The sequence below is a fragment of the Sinocyclocheilus grahami genome, unplaced genomic scaffold (genome assembly GCF_001515645.1).
Source record: "Sinocyclocheilus grahami isolate Dianchi unplaced genomic scaffold, SAMN03320097.WGS_v1.1 scaffold126.1, whole genome shotgun sequence".
Classification (NCBI taxonomy): domain Eukaryota; kingdom Metazoa; phylum Chordata; class Actinopteri; order Cypriniformes; family Cyprinidae; genus Sinocyclocheilus; species Sinocyclocheilus grahami.
In genome coordinates, this window is record NW_015505305.1 from 2619948 (window position 1) to 2634200 (window position 14253).

General features: G+C 36.9%; 1 protein-coding gene across 2 annotated transcripts in view; it reads right to left on the reverse strand.

Moving 5' to 3' along the window:
• The window catches only part of LOC107590246 (phospholipase D1-like), a 24657-nt gene extending 10615 nt beyond the window's left edge, over window positions 1-14042 (reverse strand). Inside the window, exons 1-2 of one of the 2 annotated variants that reach the window (XM_016278927.1) lie at window positions 13949-14042; window positions 217-393 (exon numbers count right to left, since the gene is read on the reverse strand). In XM_016278927.1, the coding sequence (XP_016134413.1) occupies window positions 217-361 (145 nt within the window). In that variant the 5' untranslated portion in view covers window positions 362-393; window positions 13949-14042. Of the gene's footprint in view, window positions 1-216; window positions 394-6074; window positions 6205-13948 lie in introns of those variants that run through there. The other variant, XM_016278928.1, reaches the window with a different exon arrangement.
• Between the last annotated feature and the right edge of the window lie 211 nt (window positions 14043-14253).

The window sequence follows — 14253 nt, forward strand, 5'->3', positions numbered from 1 at the left end:
ATATATATATATATATATATACACAGTATATTAAAATGTAATTTATTCCTGTGATGCAAAGCTGAATTTTCAGAAGACATTAATGTCTTCAGCGTCACATGATCCTTCAGAAATAATTCTAATATGCTGATTTGCTGCTCCAAACTGACCCCAATTTTTTTTTGTTTTTTTTTTTGGATTATTTAGTGATTTTATGCTGTTATTTGTTTCTTTTACCTGCACTATTGGGGTCCTGGCCGTCAAACTCTTCTTCCCCATCTCCAATGTCGAGTTCTCGTGTGTCCAAGTTCTCCATGATATCTGTCATATCATTAGCCACCAGATGCAGGGTGCTGACCGTGGGTTCTTGCTGTCGCAGCATGGCTAACAATCGGCCTGTCGGCCAGGGCACTCCTTTAAGACACACAACACTTTGTTTAACATGAGAAATTAGGAAATGTTCAAACAGTTTGCTTTTGAGAAAAAGCCATAAATCCTTCAAACATTCATGGAATGGTATGAGATATGGTTGTTAGAATATTGTCTCCATAATAGAGAATGTCAAACAAACTTGTGTGTGTGTGTGAGCATGTGTGAGTGTGCTTTGACTTGTTTTTGGAGAAGCTTGAATGAGGATTAGAGTAACTCATTCAGAACTAACAGGAGAGTCTCTACTGACCATAAAACGTTGAGAACTAAATTGGGGACAACAGATGGCAGTCTGCAACCTCCATCCTGTTCCTCTTTCCTTCTAACTGCTCACAAAAATGTTCGAGAAGCTTAAAGACATCACATGCAAAACCAAAAATCCCCCTTTTGTCCAGACACACTGCAGGTACCACAGCAACGCCATTCATTAATGTCACAACAAACCTCAATTTTGGCCTATGCACATTTGCTTTGCGTCATCTAACAAAAGAGACAAAAATACGTTTTTCTTTTTATCCATTTAAAATCCATTAAAATGCATTTTTGCAACAGTGTCATAGTAAACTACTGTTCAAACGTTTTCAGCAATGACATGATGAAAAGTAACAGTAAAAGTATTTATAATGTTAGAAAACATTTTTATTTCAAATAATTGCTTTTCTTCTGAACTTTCTAATCAAAGCATCCTGAAAAATATTAAGCAGTTTTCCACAAAAAAATTTTTAAGCAGCACAACTGTTTTCAGCATTGATAATAAGAAATGTTTTAAGCAGCAAATCAACATATTAGAATGATTTCTGAAGGATCATGTGACACTGAAGACTAGAGTAATGATGCTGAAAATTCAGCTTTGCATCACAGAAATAAATTACGATGGTGTTTATATATTAAATTACATTTTAAAACGTTGTAGATTGCAATGCTATTTAACAATATTACTGTTTTACTGCATTCTCATCAAATAAATGCAGCTTTCAGGAGACTTCTTTCATAAACATTTTTAAAAATCTCACTGACCCCGCACTTTTTTTAATCATAGTAATTTAATTTCGAGCACATCTTCCATTTTCATATCATGTTTGATTCATAAGAAATTCATCATGAAACTCTGGTTGAGATGCCACATTTGTCTTTCTAGGAAATGGCAGGTCACATCTCAGTACTACATTAAAATCATTCACTCTTCATCGCAGTGACAGAACTGAACAAAATGAGGAGGATGATTAAATATCAACGATCACTTTTAACACTATGATTTCATCTGAACCTCATATTTTATGACTTTATGATACCTGTAACACTTCAATCAACTCTCAACTTGACGTGCTGTATATGTGAGCAGGTCTGTGGCATCAAAGTGAGAGTTTCGCTTATCTATGATGGAATCAGGCTTGTTAGACACTCTCAGAGTGAAGTCCTGTTGAAGCGCAACTCTGGTTTCCATGGATCTGATCTGGAGCCATCAAAGCCCATTATAATCATCACATCTTCAGTAATAGTTCAGACACTTCTCTGCTGAATGAGCTGTTAGCTGACCTAAAGTGTGATTACGAAAAAGTGGATTTTCGCACAAAAGCAGGATGAAATTAGATCTGCACTAACTTCCTCTAAGATGATTCGCTGATGCAAAGGCTCTTGAAGAGAAGCTAATTTTAAAGAACATAATATTGCAAACCTGCAGTCTCAAATCAACCTGGGCTCGGGTATCGAGGTATAAGAGAATCAGTCTGACACAAGCGATCTCTAGTCAACATGTGATATTCCTTTCTGAGACAAATTGAAGAATTCAGATGCAAAAGCCTCTAAGTGCCGTCTGAAATTTTCTTCTAAAATGATAATTTTTATCAGGCTCCTATGTTTAGGTTCAGAGAATTCCATTTAATGGCAATAAAGAGGTCCTTTTCATTGCCATTAAAGTGAAATAACTGAACCTAAACATAGAAACCTGATAAAAATACTCATTTTAGAAGAACATTTCAGACGGCACTTAGAGGCTTTTGCATCTGAATTCTTCAATTATATTTGGAAAACTGATATGCTTCTTGTGATAGGACTATTGCCGTGCTTTTCTAAATAATCAGACTGATGATTTGCATCTAGTGGAAGATAAAATGAGCACAAAAAAAACTAACAGACTTTAAGTGATTAGGGATCAGAATATCATATAGACTTGGGATAAGTGTTATAATTTCTATCATATTACTTTGACTAAATAAATTAAAAATAAAAATAAAATCAATCCTTTTTAATATTTCAAGTGAATTTAGGCATCACAACATTATAATATACAGTATTTTAAAAGGATATTAATTTAGAGTTTTGTTAAAGATTACATTTAACAGTGTTATTAAATTATTAGTAAAAAAAAAAACGAAGCGTTAGACGACAGCAAAGACGATCTAAATGTAAGAATAGCGGAAATGAGCATGCACAATTAAATATCAACCAATACTGTATAGATCGATCGATATGATCTGTACTATTGGCTGATATTTCACACACATACTAAATCTCAAATTCTGAAAAACATAAGTATATCTGCATCTGTGGACTAAATGTGTTTCAAGGAGGCTGTGAAGAGGGAGATCAGAGAGATCTTGTTTTTCAACATTAGCATTGAATTGGCTCTCGTCCAAAAATTCACATCCGGGCATGCAAAAGGAAAGCTCAATTTGGTAAATGTAGGCTGATATTACAGTGATGAATGGAAACCTACTATAAACAGCCATAAACAAGAGTTAAAACAGCACGTTTGCCAAGGTAATAAATCACATAGGATCAGCGCCATGAATAATGTTCTAGAACGGTAAAACAAACGTTAGACAATGTTTTCCCTAAAAATCCTCATAAAAGTCACAGACACGAGGATATGTGAAGGTCAAAGGCTTTATACAAATATCCCTCGTTTTATGTAAATCACAATCAAATAACCTCGAGTTTCAGTGCACAGACATACATCTCTCACACCGTGACAAACAAGGGACAGCTTAAAGGTTTAACAGTAGTGTTGAATAGTCAGCAAAACACAAATTCACACTTGTATCGCTTCTTGTGCTGCCACTGACTTTCACTGAGAAAGTTTCACCTCCATCAGTATGTGGAAACAGCTCAGTTCTGATAAGATGAGGAACGCAAACACACATTCCAACAGTTCTGGAAACCTCCCTTGTGTTTTCACTGATGCCCCTGCATGTGTGAAGGCGGACAGTGAAAGATCGGCTCAATGAACTACTACTTAAAATAAAGGCGCTTAACCACAGAGCAGCATCAAAGGCACATTTCCAGCACCACAATACAAACACCCTCAAGCTCTCAACACCCAGCATCATGCTGCTTCAAGAGTTAAAATGAAGCACGCTGAAATGTGTTTATCTAGTTGATCTAGTCCAGAAGGTACATCACACATTCGGTGGCCTGTGTCCTTAGGTGCTTAAAATGTCTTGGGAAAGAATGATTGCACAGTGCTCAGATTTAGGAGTTTGTTGGAAATCATGCACATGTGCTACAAACATGCCTGATAACTAAATCATGTGGCTTGATTTGGAAGGCTGTGCTATTCATTCTCTAAGTAACTAGGGTTATGATTTTCTACCTGTGAGACAATAAATCGAATGTTAAAATCAAACAGATAAGGGATCCGAAAAATATTTAGGGACCAGAATATCAATCAAATAATATCCTGACAACCACCTAAAGACACTTTAGCATCTGCATGGCAATCAAGAACACCTCAGCAACCACATTTTGTCAGGAACTACCTGGAGATGCCCTGCAATCATTTAGGGCCATAAACACTCATATTCTCTAGTAAAAATCAAGATTATTATGTCGTTTGTGCTTTGTGCCTGCTTTTTCTGCTTTTAAAGTGGCAGGTTGCACTTTAATCATTTACAATCTGGGCTTTTAGTAAAAAAGTCTGCATGCATAAGTGCATGCATGAGTTACTGACCCATGCATTTTTGCGCAGGTTGCTCCAATGGGACTATCCCTGTAATTAATGCACAGCCAATAGTGCTCGTTGAAAGGTATCTGTTTAACTGGCAAGTGACCAGGTCTTTTCAAACACAAAAGCAGGGAAAGGGGCCACCGTGTTCTTGTGCGTGGAGCAACTTGATGAAGCATGTCCTTCTGTAACAGTAAATATGCAGATCAGTACTGTCGTGCAGGGAGATGACGTTAATGTGGCCACACCAGTTTGACTAAGTATTCAAACAGAGACTACGACGAGAACACCTTACCCTGATACAAACACAACTTCCATAGCAGTTCAAATAACATGAAACAGAGAAATTAAGAATGAATGAAAGAAAGACTCCTGACTAGACAATATTAGATTTTACTGTTGCAAAAATGCATATTAAATATTATTGATATTTGGGTCAGGGTGTGATAATATTGAGATTCTTTAGGTTTATTTTTGTATTGTAATTCCAAACCTAATCCTTGTATAATGCAATCTCTCTCATTCAGCACCACTTTTACCCCAAAACTATGAACATGAAAAATTGAGGTAATCATACAGATTTTTGCAGTGAGAATTTTGGTATAGCATTGCAAGATAAAATATTACAATACTTCGATATACTGATATTTGTCCTTTATAACATGCCTACTGTATCGCTCAGAAAATTTGGACTCATCTATTCATGCTCCATTTTTTTTTAAATATACCATTTTCTACATTTTATAATAACAAAGTCATTAAAGCTATAAATTAACACAAATGGAAGTATGTTAATTATATAGTGACAAAAATTTAAACAAATAACATATGCTTATATTTAAATTTTCTTAAATCTTATATATCTATTTTTTTGTTTCTTTACTGGTTACTTGTAGGTTGTTTTTCATTTAATCATAAAATAAAATTAAATAAAATAACGTGCAATTTGTATTTGTCTACAAACAAATTTCAGGCATTTCAGCCTTTAGATCAAAAGTTCAAACAAATTTGAGAATGAGAACCAAACGGAGTCAAGTGTGTCCAAACTTTTCACCGGCATTGAATCTTTTCTGAAGCCATTTCCCAAACATTGCTGGTGTGTGGAACCTTATTTTGATAACTGGTAAAATACTAGCGATGTTCCGCACAGAGGGAAAAAAATTGCTCCAGCAAGCCACAGTCGAGCCAAATGCAATGCAATGTTTTCCATGTAAATTGGAAGGGTTGGTGTGAAGTGCACACTACCAGACACAAATCAGGTAGATGGACAGCTTGCACTGTAGGAATAAGCTGCTCTCTATAAAGGGAGCTGCTTTAATTGTAATTAAATTAGTTATTATTTTAAATAAATATAATATCCGCCTATATTACACTGACATTCCACAGTGACTCACGCTCTCCCACATACATGTGCACAAACATTTTGAAAATCACACCCTCTGTGCAAACGCAGGTCTTTCTGATGGCTCACTGTGCATACATTACATGCATTTTTAGACTAGCAGTCACATGTGTTGCAAAATTCACAAGTCACCCAGAGCAGAATAGTTCCTTCCTTATTTCTGCCGGTTTAAAATGTATTTTTCTCTTTTAAAAGACAGCAGAGAAATCTGAAAATATCATCTAAACCATTGCAACTATTCATAAGATTAAATGCCTATTTAAAAATATGCAGATTTGGTATGACAGTAAATTTGATTGACGTTAAAGAATGTTCATTTACCTGCCCGCGCACAGGCAGAGATGCCCCCATCATTCCTATTATCCTCTGCGTCTTCTCCCCAGAAAAGTCAAACTAAGCAGAAGCGTGTAATACAGTCAAACACACACACTGATAAGGCGCTCACAGGCAAACAGCAGTGTGTGTCGGAGTATATGTCCAAGAATAATGGGGGCTGAAACAGTAGTCACATGCCAAGAGGGGGAGGAGCCTTACTAGCCTTACAAGAGATGCATCAACATGCTTCTTGTGCCATATGTTTTGTGTGGGATGTGCTTTTTTATCTCTCCTCTTGGAGACTGACATTTCATGCTCAAAAGTGCCATTTAAGTTAATATTTGCCAGATGATTCAGGGCCAACGTCTTATATAACACTTATCTCCCTCTCTTATTGCTGAGTGGATTCATCACAGCCTTCATTTGTTTTTAATTCGCATTTTAACCCATCAATCTAATAGATGCGCACCAGCTTCTGGACTCCTAGCACAGCATTTAAAACAAAGCAGCGTTTGAGCCCACAGTCCTTGTTGTTCTCTGGGAGAAAGCTGTTATTAAATGTTCATCTCCTGGTAGGACTGCATGGCAGATGACATGACAGTCCATACACACCCACACGACATACAGTCACGCATAAAGAGAGTGTACGGCCGTGTTTGAAATGGAACACTTGTGGCTCTTTCAGTGGTGATGGAAACCTGAGATGCTGCAGAAAGTAACAAAAACTGCCACCACAGATGGTTAAATGTGATAAAGTACATAACTGTGATGTTTCTTTACACAAATACAGCCAGTAGCCGTTAAACAACTCATATTACATTGGATGAGACAATAAATATTTTAATAAATAGTTGAATTTTGGTCCTGACCTATAATAATAATAATAATAATAATCATCGTCTAGCACCATATTATTGTATTTACATGCTTTTTGTGATTTGTGATGCCTAGTTTTAATTTTTTTTAATAATTATTCAAATTAAATCATATCAATACATTATTTTTTATATACATATTTATATATATTTACAAAAGATTTCTATTTCAAATCATTGTTTTTTAAACTTTCTATTCATTAAAATATCTTGAAAAAACAATGTATCAGTTTCCATAAAAACATTAAGCTGTATAACTGTTTCAGTATTGATAATAATAAGATATGCTTCTTGAGTATGAAATCAGCACACTGAAATTGTTCTAATTTTGCCATTGCAGTAATACATTTTCCCATCACGAATACTGTAAATGACAGTTTAAAACATATTAAAACACATTATTGTAAACTATATTTTACAATGTCCCTCTTTTTTATTGTGTTATGATCTAATATATGCCAAAAAATAATAACTAAAAATAAATAAATAAAATCATATTGTCCAAATGTTTAAATAGTAGTGTACATAGCTGTGAGCTTAATGTGTTAATTTTACAGTTTAAAACATATTAAAACACATTATTGTAAACTATATTTTACAATGTCCCTCTTTTTTATTGTGTTATGATCTAATATATGCCAAAAAATAATCACTAAAAATAAATAAATAAAATCATATTGTCCAAATGTTTAAATAGTAGTGTACATAGCTGTGAGCTTAATGTGTTAATTTGGTGAAATTGATAATTAATTATTATTTTTCAATTATTAATAAAGTAACTTTAATTTGCTAAAAAAAAGCCTAATAATGTAATTGATCAGTTCCCTTGATCTGCATGTAAATTCCATAATAAAGAAAAAATTCAGGGGAAAAAAAAAGTGACAAATTTGTTAAAAATCAAAAAGTAATTCAAAAGCTGCTGCAAACCTGTAAATCATTTACTGTTTGTATCAAGCACAGATACATGAATCTTCAGTTTAGAATCTAAAACCAAGCTTTGTTCTGTACTCATTCCCACCCTTGAGCCTAATAATGTAATTGATCAGTTCCCTTGATCTGCATGTAAATTCCATAATAAAGAAAAAATTCAGGGGAAAAAAAAAAGTGACAAATTTGTTAAAAATCAAAAAGTAATTCAAAAGCTGCTGCAAACCTGTAAATCATTTACTGTTTGTATCAAGCACAGATACATGAATCTTCAGTTTAGAATCTAAAACCAAGCTTTGTTCTGTACTCATTCCCACCCTTGAACAACATTAGATGGGAGTCATGAACATGTTGATTGGTTCTACCCAGGCACTGTGTGCTGGACTGGTGATAAATTAACTGCATGTCCAATAGAATGCATCCTGCCAACTGTTTTTCTAACAGGCTTATATAAAGAGTTACAGAGGAGGGCTAACAAACCACTGCCAGGAATTTCTTTCCTATTTTTTTTTTTTATTGAACATCAATGCACAATGAAGGCATGTTACCAGCTAATGCTCAGAGAGCAGATAGATATGGCATTGCTGAGCATATCTGCAAACAAACACTGAATCCACACTGAACCATTACTACTCTGTTTTTGACTGCGGCTAAATTATTCAAATGAGCATCTCCATATCCGCATTCCATTGGTTCCCTAATGAGATTTCCCTAATGTATTATTCTACACAAAACACTGCAGACATGCTCAAGGGTAAATCTTGGAAGTAAGCGCCCTCTAGTTGTGACTGACATGTATCGCTTTTTAAATTTCCTCCTCAGCCTACAAGCAAGTGACTTTAATATTGTTAAAGGGGTCATATGATGTTGCTAAAAAGAACATTATTTTGTGTATTTGGTGTAATGAAATGTGTTTATGTGGTTTAAAGTAAAAAAAACACATTATTTTCCACTTACTGTACATTATTGTTTCTCCTCTATGCCCCGCCTTTTTGAAATGTGTCGATTTTTATAAAACTCATCGGTCTGAAAAAGCGAGGTGTGCTGTGATTGGCCAGCTATCCAGTGCGTTGTGATTGGCCGAATGCCTCAAGCGTGAGACGGAAATGTTACGCCCCTACCATACTGTGATGCCCTGTCCGGCCGGAGCGACGAGACAAAAACATTAAAACCCATTACAAACGAGGCATTTGTTGCATCCAGTGGGGGCATAATTACTGATTATAATGACTTATACTGTCTTTTTATACGTTGCGTTGCATTGCATCGTGCCGTGCCGTGTAAACATAAAACCCTGTCTGCATTTGTGATCAGAGAAATGACAAACAACAAGTGCTACTCTACTGCCCAAAACTCGCGTTTGAATCATCAGTGGCAAATGATAAAAGAAAACGTACTTACGTGAGTCAGAACTCCCGGCATTTTAGTCTAAAATTACTCTCCCAGGATCAGTAAACAGTCCTCCATAAAATGTGCCGGCGATCCACAGCACTAAGTTGTAGTATTCCCTCAGCGACCAGCACGGATGAGCTCGAGGCATGACAAAGCAGATATCGTCCTCTTTTGGAAGACCAAACAAAGTAGTTTCGCTTTCACAATGAAACACAGCGTCTTCAGGACATGGTGGCAGCGGCAACAATACTACAGCGAGAATAAAAGTTACGCCTTCTTTCTTTGCATGAACATTTGGGCGGCGTTATGCAAATCTTCCCACATAGTGAGGTAGATATGTGGGGGCGTGTTCGAACGAGCCGTTTTAGGTAGGTGTGGCTGACTCTTAACTTATAAAAAATATCTCTTTGGATTTGAGACTTTAGTCTTTGCAAATTTACAGATCTTCTTTATGCACCAAGAGCTTGTAACACTCCAAAGAGAAAGGAAAAAATGAAATTGCATCATGTGACCCCTTTAAACTCGCTGTGATTTGATTAAACACTGCTTGTGATTTAATTTAACACCAGTTCTGCTAATTGCAATTCTGTCATCCCTAATAAAACACTGTTATGCTCAGTATCTGTCTGCTGTTGCTGTTGTGTCAAACTAAATTTCTCCTTTTCGGAATTAAACAGTGTTTCAATACACCAAGGATATTCAAATTTAAGACAGAGGACCTTTTTTTATTTATTTCTGAAATCGATAATCCTAAAAAAGACTTATCTCATCAAACATCAGACATCAAATCAGAAATTAAAGGAATAGTTAATCCAAAAATTTTAATTTCACCCTCAGGCCATCCAAGATGTATATGAATTTGTTTATTCATTGAAACTTAGCATTACATCACTTGCTCACAAATGGATCCTTTGCAGTGAATGGGTGCCATCAGAATGAGTCTAAACATCTGAAAAAAACATCACAATAATCCACAAGTAATCCACATGACTCCAGTCCATCATTTAATGTCTTGTTTATAACAAACACACAGTTTGGATGGACTTCAGTCGTGTGGATTACTTGTGGATTATTGTGATGATTTTATCAGCTGTTTGGACTCTCATTCTGACGGCACCCATTCAATGCACTGGATCCATCAGTGAGCAAGTGATGTAATGCTAAATTTCACCAAATCTGTTCAGATGAAGTAACAAACTCATCTACATCTTGACTTGGATGGCCTGAGGGGGAGTAAATATTCAGCAAATTTTCATTTTTGGGTGAATAATTCCTTTAAACAACTATTCCGGGTTACCCATGATGCACGACAGCATCTGTTTATTATGTTAAACTGAAAACAGAGTGATTGAGTGTGTGTCTGGTCACAGGACATTCATTAAGCCGGCATTCATTCCTGTCTTATTGAAAGTGGCCCACAAATGCATATCAACAAACACTTGGGTACAAATCTAAAACCACTAACAAAACCACTTGCATAAACACAAGCTCTTCAGCTTTTACAGTCAGTGCACTGAATCACTACATCCCCATTCATGCTTATTTTGTACATATTTTCGTAATAAAAGATTCTAGTTCCACAGAACAATCCCAGATACAAGAACATGAAACATAAACACGGTGCATCTTAGGATCTATTGCTCATCCTCACTTGAGCTCAACTTCCTGTCCCTCGAGAAAAAATTAAATACAATTACACACAGACCACAAGCTGAGTTTCCTCTTTCCTCAAGGCCAACGCACATGCTTGGTCATATCACTATTTTACTTTGAAAAAGAGTAAAAACAGAACCACACCTCTAAGGATTGACCAGAAAAAGGTTATCAAATATACAACTAGGCCTAATGGTTTCATGTGAATTGCAAAGAGGATCCAAAGTGTGAAGATGCACATGAACCACAACGAGAGCACACGACACCACCATGCCAACCCAAAGACAGCTTTCTTTGAACTTGCTCATGTGACCAACAAGCAAAAGTTGTAACTCATCTCATACAGCCCCCTGTGTTTAATAAAAGAGGAGGAAGGGTGATTTTGCTACAGGGGAAAAGGTGGTTTAGCAACTCTTGTAGCTTGGCAACACTTTTATAGTGACGTTATACTTTTATGTAACGTACAGCAGATATGACATGTAGATTAAGCGTCTCCTCCTGTATAACATCAGCATTATCATCTGACAACTCTGCTGTTATCAATAGACCTGTCATATCTCGTGATCCACGGCTGTTGTACTCAGAAACCACACCCATGGGTCAAGGAATATGCAGTATTACACAATTATGGTCTCTATCTAAATGTGTGTTGTTGTCACAAGTGGAAGTTAGCCTCATTAGGGTACAAAGGATAAAATAGCAACTCTGTACAACGCCAAACACACATATCACACACCTTCCCACTAAGTCAACCAGACACTCCCATTCTGTCCCGAGATCCTTGAGGGGACTGTACTGATATGCGAAGATACAAAATGACCACACAAACTTTACAGGACTATGCAATACATTGTGGTCAAAATGTAATGATTATAATTCATGTTTATGTCAAAGTTCATCTGCAAAGTTCAATCAGATTTTAATTTTAGGAAAAGCAGCATATCCACCAAACATTTTTTGGATAAATCTCACAAAACCTCTTAGGAATTGTCCTGGCCACAATTCCCACCAAAATCAAAAGGGAGAAAAAAGTCTTGGCTTTCAATGACTTTTAAAACAAACAAATAAATAAATTGAAAAATTTTTTTTTTTATTAAAGGCAGTATAACAAATGCTGGATATATACATAATGATGGATGTATATTTCTTTTTCAGTCTTAAAAACAAAAGGCATTCTATATTGGCATCTGTGGTTCTATGAAGAACCTTTAACATCCATACATTAAAAAATTTGTTTATAGTGGACAAGGGGTCTTTTTTAATTGTTGTTATTAGATTAAAATGTTTTTCATACTAAGAATCATATGAGGGGTCATATGATGCAATTTAAATTTTTCCTTTCTCTTTGGAGTGTTACAAGCTCTTGGTGCATAAAGAAGATCTGTAAAGTTGCAAAGACTAAAGTCTCAAATCCAAAGAGATATTCTTTATAAAAGAGTCAGCCACACCTACCTAAAATGGCTCGTTCGAACACACCCCCACATACCAACGTCACTATCTGGGAAGATTTGCATAACGAAAGAAGGCGTAACTTTTATTCTCGCTGTAGTATTGTTGCTGCCGCCATGTCGTGAAGGCGCTGTGTGCTTCGTTGTGAAAGCGAAACTACTTTGTTTGGTCTTCCAAAAGAGGACGATATCCGCTTTGTCATGCCTAGAGCTGATCCGTGCTGGTCGCTGAGGAAATACAACAACTTCACGCTATGGAGCGCCGGATCAGCTTTCACCATAGACGAAGCGAAGTCCAGCCCGGAGTCGTCACATGTGGTTGCCGCAGCTCCTTTGTCGAAATCGCCGGCCATGGAGCGCCGGATCAGCTTTCACCATAGATGAAGCGAAGTCCAGCCCGGAGTCGTCACATGTGGTTGCCGCAAGCGCACCCGCCGCCGCTCACTCTAGCCCGCCGTGTGTGACGCTGTGTTTCGTTGTGAAAGCGAAACTACTTTGTTTGGCCTTCCAAAAGAGGACAATATCCGCTTCGTCATGCCTGGAGCTGATCCGTGCTGGTCGCTGAGGAAATACAACAACTTTGCGCTGTGGATCGCCGGATCGGCTTTCACCGTGGATGAAGTGGAGCCCAGTCCAGGGTTGTCACATGTGGACTGCCTTGAAAAATATCGGTATCGTATCGAAAACAAAATAAGTGGTATCGCCCATCCCTAATTTCCGTCTCACGCTTGAGGTATTCGGCCAATCACAACGCACTGGGTAGCTGGCCAATCAGAGCACACCTCGCTTTTCAGACGATGAGCTTTGTAAAAATCGACCCGTTTCAGAAGTCGGCGCATAGACGAGAAACAATAATGTACAATATGTGGAAAATAATGTGTTTTTTGAACACATTTCATTACTCCAAATACACAAAATAATGTTCTTTTTAGCAACATCATATGACCCCTTTAAGAACTGTTCACTGAAAGGTTATTTGGGAACCAAAAATGGTTCTTCTATGGCATCACTGTGAAAACCCCTTTTTCGATCCTTTATTTTTTAAGAGTGTGGGAACCTCTTTACGGTTGCTACATGGAGTAAACACTCACATCAAGGTCCTAGAAATGACGTTCCAGGCAAGACATCAACATACAATGAATACACAGCTGAACTCTTCTGTTTGTTAGTATTTGTCAGTTGTAGCAGCTGTTGCAACTAAGAATCAGTTCTAGTCTCCAAAGTTGCCCTGCAGGTACAGCAGGTTGTTTGCCTTGCAGAATCAGTGGGTGTGGGCAATCGAAATATAACTGCATTATTTGAAAGGTGTCACTATGAAGTTCTTACTGTAGTTAATCTAAACACATTAAATCCCATGGTGTCTCTTTCATAGACTGCTCTGGTCTGATGTATTGCAGTCCAGAAGCACTATATGGCTGCCACCTTCTGTTTCCATGCGTCTCAAACATGTCACTCTTACTGCATAGAGGTCTAGCTGTGTACTCAGCCAAGATGTCATTACTTTTCCGCGTGTTAAAACTTACTCAGATCATTTCTACTCTCAGAACGGAGCCTTATTTAGTCATATAAAGTAACGTAAGCATACCTGATAAAGAACTGGAGGCACGTCCGCGCTGTTGTGAATCCGCTTCTCAAATATAACGTGAGCAGCACTGCGCTCGAGGAGGTGAACGCGGATCAGCTGCCTCGCGCTTCCTCTTCTGCACTGGTGGACCCGCCCATTTAAATTATGCACGGACTTCTACACCCGCAGAGATGTTATTAATAGTCTTAAAAATAACCATTTTATTGTTCATACGCTGATATATATTTGTTTCTCATCTGCTTTAGAAATATATTAAAGTAGTAAAAAAAGGTACACCATATGTTTATTCAGTATTATGGGTCTAG